Here is a 14187-nt window from a genome sequence, read left to right as displayed (position 1 = left end):
ATGGGCGCAGTTTTTTCTCTCCAAACTGCTTCCTGCTGAATGGGGGTGCTGTAATTTAGGTCTTTCATGGTATAACCTGTGTGCCAGGGTCATTTCAGTCAGCAGTTGAGCAAAGTAATTTTCTGAAGGTGTTCACAGCAACTTTTCAGGAGGGCGTGGTCTATCATACCATATTGGGATAGAAGCAATCCACAGAGTCTGATCCTCTGTGAAAACAAAAGAAGAAATCTTTTCCAAAGCATCATGCTCTTAGATCCAAATTCTGAAGTCATACCGTTAAAATGTCCATTCTGGTCTAGCCTGGCAGCCCATATAATGAAATGTCTCTCTGTATTTAGCTCCTGTACAGTCAAAAATTTCAAAGAAAACACAATAAAATACATAATCCAGACTCTCTGTGAATTTTCCATTTTTACATGGCTTATTTTCACTCTATCACTTTACTTTATTCTGTCTCTTTAAAGACTTTACCCTTTTTTAAAGGCATTAACTTTATTCTCTCTATATTTTTTTTCTCTCAAGCCTACATACATTCATCCAACACTGTGACTCATTTAAATGTCTTTTATGTCTGAATCCATCCTATTGTGAACCTGTAATTCTTTACTATCCAGGAGCACTTCTTAAAAGGTTAACTACTTCTTAAAAACTTAAGTTGTGCCAGGTAGAGGTAATACGGTACCGCCTGTTTACAGCCAAGTCTAAACCTTAACTGCGCTGTTATTATGGTAATTCCGATAGTTCCTGCCTGAGGTCTGCACAGTTCAGCATGTCGGAGCAGAGCCAGAGCTGCTCCTGCCTCAGTCATTTGGTGCCCCTGAGCTGCACACAGTTCCAGGTACACAGCAGTCCACATTGGAGCTGCACTAAGCAGTTTAATTTTGAGACTGAGCGTGCAGCACAGAAATTCTTTTTCATCCAAGTTATAGCCAAATCTGACGCACAGAGCACTGAGCAGTCTGAAAACATCTCTCTGTATTGTGGCAGGAATCCGCCATGTTCTTCTGCCTGCCTAAGCCTGGATTCCGCCATCTGCCCAGATGCAGGCGGCGAGTGCTGAACCATTGGCACGGTCTCAGAGTACTTTCTTTCCGATCCTGAGTGGGCACACAAGCATCCAGTCCCATAAAAGCCATTGAAATGCTTTAAAGGCAGAGTTTGCACTGGTGGCACAGCACCAGGAAACCGCGTTTTTAAAATGACGCAGCTTTTTCTCTGCCACTATTGCCGAAACAGGAAATCTCTCTACGGCATGTCCAGGCAAACAGCAAAAAGCTGTGTTAAACTCTCTCTCTCCTTTATTTTTTTTTTTGAAGTTCTAACAAATTCTTGGTTTATTTGTGTTCACCGCTTAGCTCAATGTCATATGACCTTGGCATGATGCCAAGTGTATTGACAAAAGGTCTATCAGATACAAAATTCTTAGTTCTGTGTCATAAATAAATTTGGGTAAAACCACAAGCCTTCCACGGAGTCATCTCGGCAAAGATGGCCCATCTTCTCAGCGAGAAGCAGCCTTTTTTAGCTAGGAGGACAGACATCCCCACAAGTTTGGCAAACTCTTCTGATGTTAAAGATCCCCTTTCTGAAACTGTCTCCAGGGCTGAGGCCAACATCTCCTCTTCTTTGTGGGTTTGAAGCTCAATTACCATGACACCACTGTCAAAAACCCGAAGCCTGACAGGCAATTTCAGCGCCTCCAGCATCTTGCATGCATTCACTAAATCTTCTGGGGAGAGCAACTCCATCCCTCGAGCTCGGTTCACTAAACAGTACACCTCTGTGAGCGACATTATTCCCCCACGTTCCTCTAATGGTGCCTGCAATATTCCAGCCAGCTGTTTGGCCAGCTGCATGTGGTACTGTGTGCCTGAGCCATAGGTCTCCCGGGTAACCGGGTTGGCGATTCCCATACTCAGCAAGTAGGACTTGAATCTGATGGTCTCATCTTCTGTGACGTCACCTTGTTTCTCTTTAATCTTATTAGAGATCGATTTTGATAACTCTACCATTTCGTTAGCCTTGATCATTAGCTTGCTCAGGTCTTCAAAGGCCTCAGAAATGTTTTTGTTGGTTTCTTTTCTTTTTTCTTCGAGTTTCCTTTTGATACCCACAATCCCTACAGCTCTTACTCTTCCTGGCTGGACTCCTTTATTTGTCTGTAGTGACTGGGAAACTGGCACATTCTCCCACCTCCTTTGTGTCATTTCCTCTGATAAACGCCTATAAAACTCGATCTGGCCATGCTCTTTGAAGGAGAGTTTGATGTAGGAGTTCTTACTGCTCTGGAATGGACCGGGCTCTTTGTTAGCAGGAGCTGGGTGCATATGAACCACGATTTTGGCACTTTTCAGCTGGGCAGATCACATCCTGCTGCTTTGGTGATCTGGGCAGGAGTGCTCTCTCTCCTTTATTTAAAGCCAACTCAGGTTTTTTTTTTTTTTTTTTTTTTTTTTTTTTTTTTTTTTTTTTTTTGGTTTTTCGAGACAGGGTTTCTCTGTAGCTTTGGAGCCTGTCCTGGAACTAGCTCTTGTAGACCAGGCTGGTCTCGAACTCACAGAGATCCGCCTGCGGGGATTTAGTCACCGCGTTGGGCGCCAATCTGTAGAAGGAAGCGGCTGGGCTGCATCCCGCCACCCGGCTGCCGGCTAGCTTTACCCAAAATAATTACATGGAAACTGTATTCTTTTAAAACACTGCCTGGCCCATAGTTTTAGCCTCTTATTGGTTAATTTTCACATCTTCCTTTAACCCATATTTAGTAATATGTGTAGCACCACGAGGTGTGGCTTACCAGGAGAGATCTTAACCTGCATCCATCTCGGAGAGGAGAAGCATGGAGACTCACTATGGTGATTGCCTGAAGCGTCTCCCCACTCCTGCTACCCAGCATTCTGTTCTGTCTACTCCGCCTACCTAATTTTCTGTTGTCTTAAAGGGCCAAGCAGTTTTCTTTATTAATTAACCAATGAAAGTAACATAGACAGAAAACTCTCCTCCATCACATAGGTGGTTACTAATTTTTTTTGAAACTGTGTAAGTTGTCTTTGTAGTTAATTTTGGAGAAGGTTCCATGAGCTGCAGAGAAGAAGGTATATTCTTTCCTATTTGGGTGGAATGTTCTATAGATGTCTGTTAAATCAATTTGGTTCATTACCTTCAATAAGTCTTTTAATTTTCTGTTAGGTTTCTGTCTGATTGACCTGTCCATTGGTGAGAGAGGAGTGTTGAAGTCTCCTACTATTATTTTGTGTGGTTTGATCGCTGCCTTGAGTTCTAGCAATGTTTCTTTTACATAAGTGGGTGCTTTTGTATTAGGGGCATAGATATTCAGGATTGAGACTTCATTCTGATGGATTTTTCCTGTAATGAGTATAAAGTGTCCCTTTCCATCTCTTCTGATTGATTTTAGTTTGAAGTGAACTTTGTTAGAAATGAGTATGGCCATACCCGCTTGTTTCTTAGGTCCATTTGCTTGATAAACCTTTTCCCAACTCTTTACTCTGAGTAGATATCTGTCTTTGTGGTTGAGGTGTGTTTGTTGTAAACAGCAGAATGTTGGATCCTGTTTTCTTATCCAATCTCTTAGCCTGTGCCTTTTTATAGGTGAATTGATTCCATTGATATTAAGTGATATTAATGACCAGTGGTTGTTAACTCTCGTCATCATTTTTTTTGGTAAAAGAGATTGCATGTTTCCCTTCTTCTATTTGTGCTGGTGAAGGGTCTCTAGATATCTGAGTTATTGTGGGCATTGTTGGACTCCTTGGTTTGAGCTTTTCCTTCTATTACTTTCTGTAAGGCTGGATTTGTAGCTACATATTGTTTAAATTTGTTTTTATCCTGGAAAATTTTGTTTTCTCCATTTATAGTGAATAATAGCTTGGCTGGGTATAGTAATCTGGGCTTGCATCCATGGTCTCTTAGTTTCTGCAAAACATCTATCCAGGACCTTCTGGCTTTCATGGTTTCCATAGAGAAGTCAGGTGTAAGTCTGGTAGGTTTACCTTTATATGTTACTTGACCTTTTTCCTTTGCAGCTCTTAATATTTTTTCTTTATTTTATATGTTTTTGTATTTTGATTATTATATGGTGAGGGGATTTTTTTTTGATCCAGTCTATTCGGTGTTCTGTATGCTTCTTGAACCTTCATAGAAATATCTTTCTTTAGATTGGGAAAGTTTTCTTCTATAATTTTGTTAAATATATTTTCTGGACCATTGAGCTGTACATCTTCTCCTTCTTCTACCCCTATTATTCTTAGATTTTTATTTTTTATTGTATCCCATTTTCCTGAATGTTTTGTGATGAGAATTTGTTGGATTTGATGTTTTCTTTGATCAGTGCATTTATTTTCTCTATGGTATCTTCAGAATCTGAGATTCTTTCTTCTATCTCTTGTATTCTGTTGGTTATGCCTGTTTCTGTAGTCTCTGTTCATTTACATAGATTTTCCATATCCATCCGGCCCTCAGTTTGTGTTTTCTTCCTTGCCTCCATTTCAGTTTTCAAGTCTTAAGCTGTTTCCATTATCTGTTTGATTGTTTTTCCTTGGTTTCCTAGGATATCATTTACGGATTTACTCAATTCTTCAAACTTTTTGTTATTTTTCTCATCCATTTCTTTAAGGGAGTTTTCCACCTCCTGTTTAAGGGCCTCTATCACTTTCATGAAGTCAATTTTTTCTACTTCTTCTTGATTGAGGTGTTCAAATCCTCCTGTTGTAAGATTGCTGGGTTCTGGTGATTTCATGTTGTTTAAAGATTGTTAGAGGAATTCTTGCATTGGTGCCTGCCCATCTCTTCTTCCAAATACTCCTCTATCGATCTTCTTTTACAGGATCAGGTGCCCTTGCTTGCCAAGGAGCTCACAGACAAAGGGCCTACCTTGCAGCAGGCAGGCTATTGAGACAAAGAAACTCCTGCCCGCCTGGTTACACTCCCTACCCAGTCCCAGTGCCCCAATCGGGCTGAGCTTGAGATGTTATGAACTCGAAGAGGGGAGGAAGAACGGAAGGTTTTTCTGGATGCAAGCTGGGTGGGGTAGGAAGAGAGAGACAGTAGCCAGGAAGAATAGCCCCAGCCAAAGACCAGGAAGTGTCCTTGCTTATTCTTAAGAATAATAATCTTTCATTCATCATTTGTGATTATGGCATTTAAGGGATTTACTACTTCAGATTGCATAAGGGAAAATAGATGCTTAGATGCTTTAATAAGAAGTTTGCTTTATTATTTTATATTTTATATATGTATTTGTAACAACTATTTCTTGATGTGAAATTTTATAGGATTAATTATGCCAGTTTTTAAAGGATCCTCTGTTTCTGTTTCCGTAAAGCACCCCAAGCCTGGAATTCTTCAGAATTTTTAGAATTTTATTTATATGAAACAGGAATGTATAACACCAACTTTGAATAAGCTCTTGCATTTTTTTGTCTTGGTGACATATTTGAAATAATTGAATTATTCCTCCAAACCTGTGTCTTGTTCAATTCTTTAAGACTAAGTTTTCAATGCATTCAAAGAGTGCCTAAAGCTGAAGTAAATTTTGTTAATGAAGTTAGGTTGAATTTTGTTTTACAATGTCACACATAACCAGTAAGGGCCTTCCATAAAGTGAAGGTATTATTATTATTATTATTATTATTATTATTATTATTATTATTATTGGTGGTGGTGGTGGTGGTGGTGGTGGTGGTTTTTAATACAGGGCTTATCTAGTTAGCTTTGGTTGTTCTTTAATTTATTGTAGACCAGGTTGTCCTTGAACTCTTGGAGTGCCACCTGCCTCTCCCTCTCAAGTGCTGAAATTAAAGGTATGTACTACCACTGCCTGGCCCATAAAGATTTTTTCTTATCTCTTGGAGTTGAACAAATTTCACAGATACCTCCCAAATTAATTTTAGATTGGATCTTGACATAATAATCTTTGAAAAATGTGGAAAAGTTAAACACTATTAAGAACAAAACAAAGTTTAAATTTTAAGATAGATATTTATCCATAAAAGGTATGAAAGAATAAAAATAAGTATAGGGAGAAATATAATTTGGGGGATATAACAAAGTTTTGACAACAATAGTCTCTAGATTTTTTTTGTTTTCTTCTGTCCCACATAAGGTGACTCTTCTGATAGGAGACAGAAACTCTGATTTTTTTCTTTAAATAACATGCTTAGATTTAGAGGAGAGAGCCATGCTCTAACTCCAGAGCCAGCCTTGATTTCTAATTGTTTAGGACCACAACTACTCTGAGAAGTAAAGAGATGTTTGGGTAGTAAGATTTTACCCTGAACAGAATATTGGTACCATACATCAGATTTTTCTTTGCTTGGTATTTTTTTTCTGGATCACGTTTCATTCTTCTTTACATGTCTAGATGGCCAAGGTCTTTTGATTGCTTTATGATGGGCATCTCTATTTTCCTGTGAAGACAAAAACAGAATCTTCCCCCGAACCTTATGAGTTTCTCTTACAAGTGATAGCATTGTTGAACTGGTACCCACAATTCAATTGATAAGGAGAAGCTATCGTTTCTCCTTATCAAAAGGTTTCTCCTGTTCAAATCAAATCTTAATTAATTTTGATGTTATCTATAACCTTTCTTCTACTGTGGAAACAAAAGAGAAACCCCTTCCCCAATGTGTCACAAATTCTCATTTTCTTTCTGAAGTCAATGTATCTTCGATATACACTGACTGATTTAACTCAGTTTTTTTCTCCCTGTTGTCCAATGCCTCATCACAGCTGTTGTTCCATTCTAATTAGCATTAAGAATATTCAAAATTAATAAAGCAGGACACAATCTATCCCTGTGTTTTTTGTTCCTCCTACCTGTTTATTAATCATTTCTAAGAGTGCAATTATATCATTCAACAACTGCTTGTCCTGTAGGGTTATGTGGCTTACCTGTTATGTGCTTTATGTTATGCGGTATAAAACGCTATTTTATTTTGTTACCAATATAGGTGGGAGAATTGTTAGAATCAGCCTTTTCAGAACTCAAAGCAGTTGCCCACTGAAATTGTGAAAATGTGTCTATTATATATATGGTGTACGTATTTTAATTTCTCAAATTCTGAAAAATGAAATACATTCATTTGCAAAATATCATTTGTTTGCATACCTTTAGGGTTATTTCCTAGAGGTAAAAAAGTTTGGTTATAGAAGGAGCAAGTAGAACATTTTTTTTTTGCAATTTCATTGGCTCGTTGCCAAGTGATAAAAAATCCTTTTTTAAACCTTTGCTATTGGCATGATGTTTTTCTTAAATTATGAGGGTTCCAGTGCATGTCATATAATAGCCAATCAATTTCATTATTATCTTGTGATAAAGGACCTGGCAGACCTGTTTGGGATCTGATATGTATTATATATGTGGGATTATTCCTATTCCTGATAATTTCACATGTAATTGTATAAATAACAATGTCAACTGCTTTATCACTAATTAATTCAGCAGTTTCAATACATAAAACAATTCTTTCTGCATATTCAGAGTCAGTAACTATATTGAGAGGTTTTGTAAAGTTCATTAGCACTGTGAGAACTGCATGCAATTCTGACTTTTGCACAGAAATATAAGAACTTTGTATCACTTTAATTAAATTTCCTGATTTATATCCTGCTTTATATTTACTTATTTGCTCCAGTATAGAAAATAGGAACTCCATAGATTGGTGTACTCTTCACAATATGTGAAAGGACCCAAGTGATTCCTTTTAATAATTTAATTCTCTCACCTTTGGAGTAATAGTTGATAATCTTTCCCAAAAAGTTGTTTCGAGCTCTTTGTCAATATTTATTATCTTTCCATACAGAGGAAATATCCTCATTAGTTAAAGGTAATATAATTTCTGCTGAGTTTATTCTTGTAAGTTGATGAAGTTTTAGTTTTCTTTTAAAATCAAATCAGAAATCTTTTCCACATAAGTCTTCAAATTTTTTATTCTCTTTCTATGATAGATATATCTATTCCAAAATATCTTCCACCTGCATTAAAATCCATCAAGGGGATTTCCTAGAGTGTAATATAACCAGAATGCAATTAAGCTTTGGATCAATACAATCCACATGTGCATTTTGTTCTCTTTCAGCTTCAGCTGATAATTCTCTTTAACTATTTAAGTCATTGTCCCCTTTTAAGGTAATGAACAAATTATTCAGTTCATCAGATGCTACAACAATAATGAACCATAAATCGGAAATGTCTCCTGGCAATCTTTGAAAGTCATTTAATGAATTTCCAATCAATCTCTTCTGATCTGTATCTTTTGTGGTCTAATTTTTATATCTCTTTTATATCTTAAGTAATTAATAGAATCTCATCTCTTTATTTTTTTCAGGAGCAATGTGTAATTCCCAGTGAGGCAAAACTTTCTTTACTTCTTCAAATATTTTTCCTTTAAGTGTCTTCTTTGAATCAGCTAATAAGATATCATCCATATAATGGTAAATTAGATTGTGGAAACTGTATACTAATAATTATCTCCAACCATCTTTGCCCAAAATATTGGCAAAGTATGAGACTATTTAACATTCCCCTGAAAGTATCTTCCATTAACTGGCTAAGAATTATTAGAAGTAGGTACTATGAAGGCAAATTTTCACTATATTTTCCTTGCAATGGTACAGGGAAGAAACGGTTTTATAAGTCATTAACTTTAATAGGCCATTTTTTTTCTCATGGTTTATTTTTTTATATTTAAAATTTTCCATCTCCTTCCCTCCTCCTCCCCCCTCCCTCCCCTCCTCCTCCCCCTTCCCTCCCTTCCTTCTCCCCCTTCCCTCCCCTCCCCTCCAACCCATACCTCCCCTCCCTCCCTCTCAAGGCCAAGGAGCCCTCAGGGTTCCCCACTCTATGCTAAGACCAAGGTCCTCCCAACTCCCCCCAGGACCAGGAAGGTGATCGACCAAGCTGAGAAGGCTCCCACAGAGCCCGTCCATGCAGAAGAATCAGAGCCCAGCGCCATTGTCCTTTGCTTCTCAGTCAGCCCCCGCTGTTGACCATATTCAGAGAGACGGGTTTGGTCGCATGATCCATCAGTCCCATTCCAACTGGAGTTGGTGGTCTCCCATTAGTTCTGTCCCACCATCTCCATGAGTGAACGCACCCCTCACGTTCCTGACTTTCTCCCTCATGTTCTCGCTCCTTCTGCTCCTCATCAGGACCTTGGGAGCTCAGTCCAGTGCTCCAATGTGGGGCTCAGTCATTTTCTTCATTATCGCCAGATGGAGGTTCCCTCATGGTCCTGACTTTCTTTCTCATGTTCTCTCTCCTTCTGCTCCTCATCAGGACCTTGGGAGCTCAGTCCAGTGCTCCAATGTGGGGCTCAGTCATTTTCCCCATCTATCGCCAGATGGAGGTTCCCTCACGGTCGTGACTTTCTTTTTTTTTTTTTTTTTTTTTTTTTATTTTTTTTTCCTCATGGTTTATTTTTTTTATATTTAAAAATTTCCATCTCCTCCCCTCCTCCTCCCCCTTCCCTCCCCTCCTCCTCCCCCTTCCCTCCCCTCCTTCTCCCCCTTCCCTCCCCTCCCCTCCACCCATACCTCCCCTCCCTCCCTCTCAAGTCCAAGGAGCCATCAGGGTTCCCCACTCTATGCTAAGACCAAGGTCCTCCCAACTCCCACCAGGTCCAGGAAGGTGATCGGCCAAGCTGAGAAGGCTCCCACAGAGCCCGTTCATGCAGAAGAATCAGAGCCCAGAGCCATTGTCCTTTGCTTCTCAGTCAGCCCCCGCTGTTGGCCACATTCAGAAGGACGGGTTTGGTCGCATGATCCATCAGTCCCATTCCAACTGGAGTTGGTGATCTCCCATTAGTTCTGTCCCACCGTCTCCATGAGTGAACGCACCCCTCACGGTCCTGACTTTCTTTCTCATGTTCTCTCTCCTTCTGCTCCTCATCAGGACCTTGGGAGCTCAGTTCAGTGCTCCAATGTGGGGCTCTGTCATTTTCTTCATCTATCGTCAGGTGGAGGTTCTTCAAATACGTGGCACAATCAGTAGGAACTCTGTCAACAAATGATGCTGATGCTGAGATTCACCAATAGCCTGGTGCCTTCACAATGAACACGACTGGGGTGAACCTGACAATTCCAGTAGTTAAGACACTGGCAACTTGGTCGTGTGCACAGACTCCTGGGAAATTCAGCAACATTCTCAACCTTCCAATAGCCAAGTGAAATCTCGTTGGCTTCATTGCTTCTTCTTCTTTCCCCTCTCGTTCCTGACTTTCTCCCTCATGTTCTCGCTCCTTCTGCTCCTCATCAGGACCTTGGGAGCTCAGTCCAGTGCGCCAATGTGGGGCTCAGTCACCTTCCCCATCTGTCGCCAGATGGAGGTTCCCTCACGGTCCTGACTTTCTTTCTCATGTTCTCTCTCCTTCTGCTCCTCATCCGGACCTTGGGGGCTCAGTCCGGTGCTCCAAGGTGGGGCTCTGTCATTTTCTTCATCTATCGTCAGATGGAGGTTCTATGGTGATATGCAAGAAATTCATCAGTATGGCTATAGGAACTGGCCTTTTCAGGCTCCCTCTCCTCAGCTGCCCAAGGAACTAACTGGGGGTGTCTCCCTGGAAACCTTGGAACCCCTCTAGGGTCAAGTCTCTTGACAACCCTCAGGTGGCTCCTTAAATTAAGATATATGCTTCCCTGCTCCCATATCCACCCTTCCTATATCCCAAGCACCCCATTCCTCCGAGCTCCCCCCATTCTCCCCTTCACACTTTTCTCTCCCCATCTTTCTTTGGCCCAGTCTCGCCCAACCCTCAAGTTCCCAATTTTGCCTGGCGATCGTGTCTACTTCCAATATCCAGGAGGATTACTATATCTTTTTTTGGGAGTTCATCTTCTTATTGTCTTCTCAAGGATCCCAAATTTATAGGCTCGATGTCCTTTAATTATGGCTAGAAACCAATTATGAGTGAGTACATCCCATGTTCATCTTTTTGGGTCTGGGTTACCTCACTCAGAATAGTGTTTTCTATTTCCATCCATTTGCCTGCAAAATTCAAGATGTCATTGTTTTTTACCACTGAGTAGTATTCTATCATGTATATATCCCACAGTTTCTTCATCCATTCTTCCACTGAAGGGCATCTAGGTTGTTTCCAGGATCTGGCTATTACAAATAATGCTGCTATGAACATAGATGAGCATATGCTTTTGTAGTATGATTGGGCATCTCTTGGGTAGATTCCCAATAGTGGAATTGCTGGGTCCTGGGGTAGGTTGATCACGAATTTCCTGAGAAACCGCCACACTGCTTTCCAAAGTGGTTGCACAAGTGTGCATTCCCACCAGCAATGGATGAGTGTACCCCTTACCCCACAACCTCTCCAGCAAAAGTTATTATTGGTGTTTTGGATTTTAGGCAATCTGACAAGTGTAAGATGATATCTCAAAGTTGTTTTGATTTGCATTTCCCTGATAGCTAGGGAGGTTGAGCATGACCTTAAGTGTCTTTTGGCCATTCGAACTTCTTCTGTTGAGAATTCTCTGTTCAGTTCAGCGCCCCATTTTTTAATTGGGTTAATTGGCATTTTACCGTCTAGTCTCTTGAGTTCCTTATATATTTTAGAGATCAGACCTTTGTCAGTTGCAGGGTTGGTGAAGATCTTTTCCCAGTCAGTAGGCTGCCTTTGTGTCTTAGTGACAATGTCCTTTGCTTTACAGAAGCTGCTCAACTTCAGGAGGTCCCATTTATTCAATGTTGCCCTTAATGTCTGTGCAGCTGGGGTTATGCGTAGGAAACGGTACCCTGTGCCCATTTGTTGTAGAGTACTTCCCACTTTCTCCTCTATCAAGCTCAATGTGTTCAGGTTAATATTGAGGTCTTTAATCCATTTGGACTTGAGTTTTGTGCATGGTGATAGATATGGATCTACTTTTATTCTTCTACAGGTTGACATCCAGTTATGCCAGCACCATTTGTTGAAGATGCCCTCTTTCTTCCATTGTGTACTTTTGGCTCCTTTATCAAAAATCAGGTGTTCGTAGGTTTGTGGTTTAAGATCCGGGTCTTCTATACGATTCCATTGGTCAACTTCTCTGTTTTTATGCCAATACCAAGCTGTTTTCAATACTTTAGCTCTGTAATAGAGTTTGAAGTCAGGGATGGTAATGCCTCCAGAAGTACCTTTATTGTATAAGATTTTTTTGGCTATCCTGGGTTTCTTGTTTTTCCATATAAAGTTGATTATTGTCCTCTCAATCTCTGTGAAGAATTTTAATGGGACCTTGATTGGGATTGCATTGAATCTATAGATTGCTTTTGGTAGAATTGCCATTTTTACTATGTTGATCCTCCCAATCCACGAGCAGGGGAGATCCTTCCATTTTCTGGTATCCTCTTCATTTTCTTTCTTCAAAAACTTAAAGTTCTTGTCAAATAAATCCTTCACTTCCTTGGTTAGAGATACTCCCAGCTATCTTATGCTATTTGTGGCTATTGTGAAAGGTGATACTTCTCTGATTTCCCTCTCTGCTTCCTTATCCTTTGTGTATAGGAGGGCGACAGACTGCAAAACCATACTTTATTTTTGGCTCTCGGGTATTTCAGCATTCTCCATTTCCAGATTTATTTTTAATAACAAACACAGGAGAGTTCCAATGACTGGTAGAGTCATCTTTATGTCCAGCATTTAGCTGCTCCTGAGCTAGCTGTTTTAAAGCCTCTAATTTCTCTGATGTCATAGGAAATTGTGCAACCCAAACAGATTTGTCAGTTAACCATTTAATGGGTAGGGATGTTGTTACCACTGAGAGTTCAACAACTGTTGTGCTGTTTTTGCACAACCTGAATGATTGGTGAGTGTTTTTATAGTGCCTTAATATTCCTCCAGGTGACATGAGTTGGTTAATGGTCAACTTCTGAGATTGGAGTAGTGCTAATCTAAGTATTCCATTGTTGTAACAGATCACAACCCCATAGATGCACTGCTACATTAGCCACATATGGTCTCAGGCTTTACCTCTGTCCTTCTGGCCCTATGAATTGAACCCTTCTCTTGCTTTTTTTTTTTTGAAATAGAGTTCCAATACCTCTGGGCCTCCATATTGACTCCATCTTATAGGTTGATTCTATCATGACTTAGGGTTAGAGAGTTCAAGCTTGTTTTTCCTCCTTCAAGGTCAAACAAGAGGATGTTTAGCCTAAGCCTTAGCTATTGAATGATTTGTTTCTCAACGTTTTGAACTCTTGTTTGTTCCTTCTATTATGATAAAAAATGGTCTTTTGTTCTCCCCTTTGGCATGGGGTGTAAAAGAGCCATAGAAAATAAATGCATGGCTGCAATATTCACTGACAGTTCTCCCCAATCTATCCTATGTCTATTTCTTTTGTGCCTCTGTTATTTATACCTATAATATCTGAATCTACATGACTCCCACCCAGTATAGATGAATTAGTCAGGCAGTAACTGACAAATCCCTATGAATTGAATATCTACCTCCTGAAGAGGCCAATTTGGATGGCATTATTATTGAGTAATAGCAGTCACATCTGCAGCCACAGATTACAGTGTTATTTATTTGTACCCTTAGCTTTGGTCTTTAATCATTTATAGAAGTCTGCCAAAATATACATCATTTATAGTAGCATGGTTATTTACAATAAGAACTGGATGCTCTTATTATTCTGGGGAGGAATTTCCTCTACACTGATGGGGAATGACTGGACCATGTTTAATATGGGGGCCAGGGATAGGCCCCTAAGTTGTTCCCTGATGGTAAAGGGTTGCCTTGTTTGTCTCTTGTTGATCTCCATGCATTAGTCCAATGTCAGCCTTTACCACATCTTCTGCATAATCCAGTAAATTGGGGTAATCTATTTGGGTCATTCTTGGATGGAATACTATTTCTAGGAATGCCCTACACATAATTTCTTTTCAGATGACCTATTCTACCACAATCAAAACATTTTGCATTTTTATTTCCTTTCAGGCCTTTGGAAATCACCTCTCCAACTGAAGTTTCATCTTTATAGTTAAGAAACTCAACATTGACTATGTGTAAGATCCATTTATCCTTAGGTATTGATGTGACTTTTAAAGTCCCAATTATCTTCTTGCATTCTAAATTAGCATTTTCAAAAGTCAAAAATTCAATGAGTTCTCATGTAGCTTCTTGATCTGTCACCCCCATATCCACAATTTTAATCAATATTTGTAAAAAGTCACTGAAGTGTTC

At 39.8% G+C, this 14187-nt stretch overlaps 1 protein-coding gene across 1 annotated transcript; it reads right to left on the bottom strand.

The window, feature by feature from the left end:
* Nucleotides 1-1332: 1332 nt before the first annotated feature.
* Nucleotides 1333-2346, bottom strand: LOC119826661 (vacuolar protein-sorting-associated protein 36-like). The gene has a single exon (XM_038348091.1). The coding sequence runs from the start codon at nt 2325-2327 to the stop codon at nt 1434-1436; it is 894 nt and encodes a 297-aa protein (XP_038204019.1). The 5' UTR covers nt 2328-2346; the 3' UTR covers nt 1333-1433.
* Between the last annotated feature and the right edge of the window lie 11841 nt (nt 2347-14187).

Source organism: Arvicola amphibius, chromosome 11 (assembly GCF_903992535.2).
Source record: "Arvicola amphibius chromosome 11, mArvAmp1.2, whole genome shotgun sequence".
Classification (NCBI taxonomy): Eukaryota; Metazoa; Chordata; class Mammalia; order Rodentia; family Cricetidae; genus Arvicola; species Arvicola amphibius.
The sequence above is the reverse complement of the archived record's forward strand: the minus strand, read 5'-3'. Positions and strand labels throughout refer to the sequence as shown.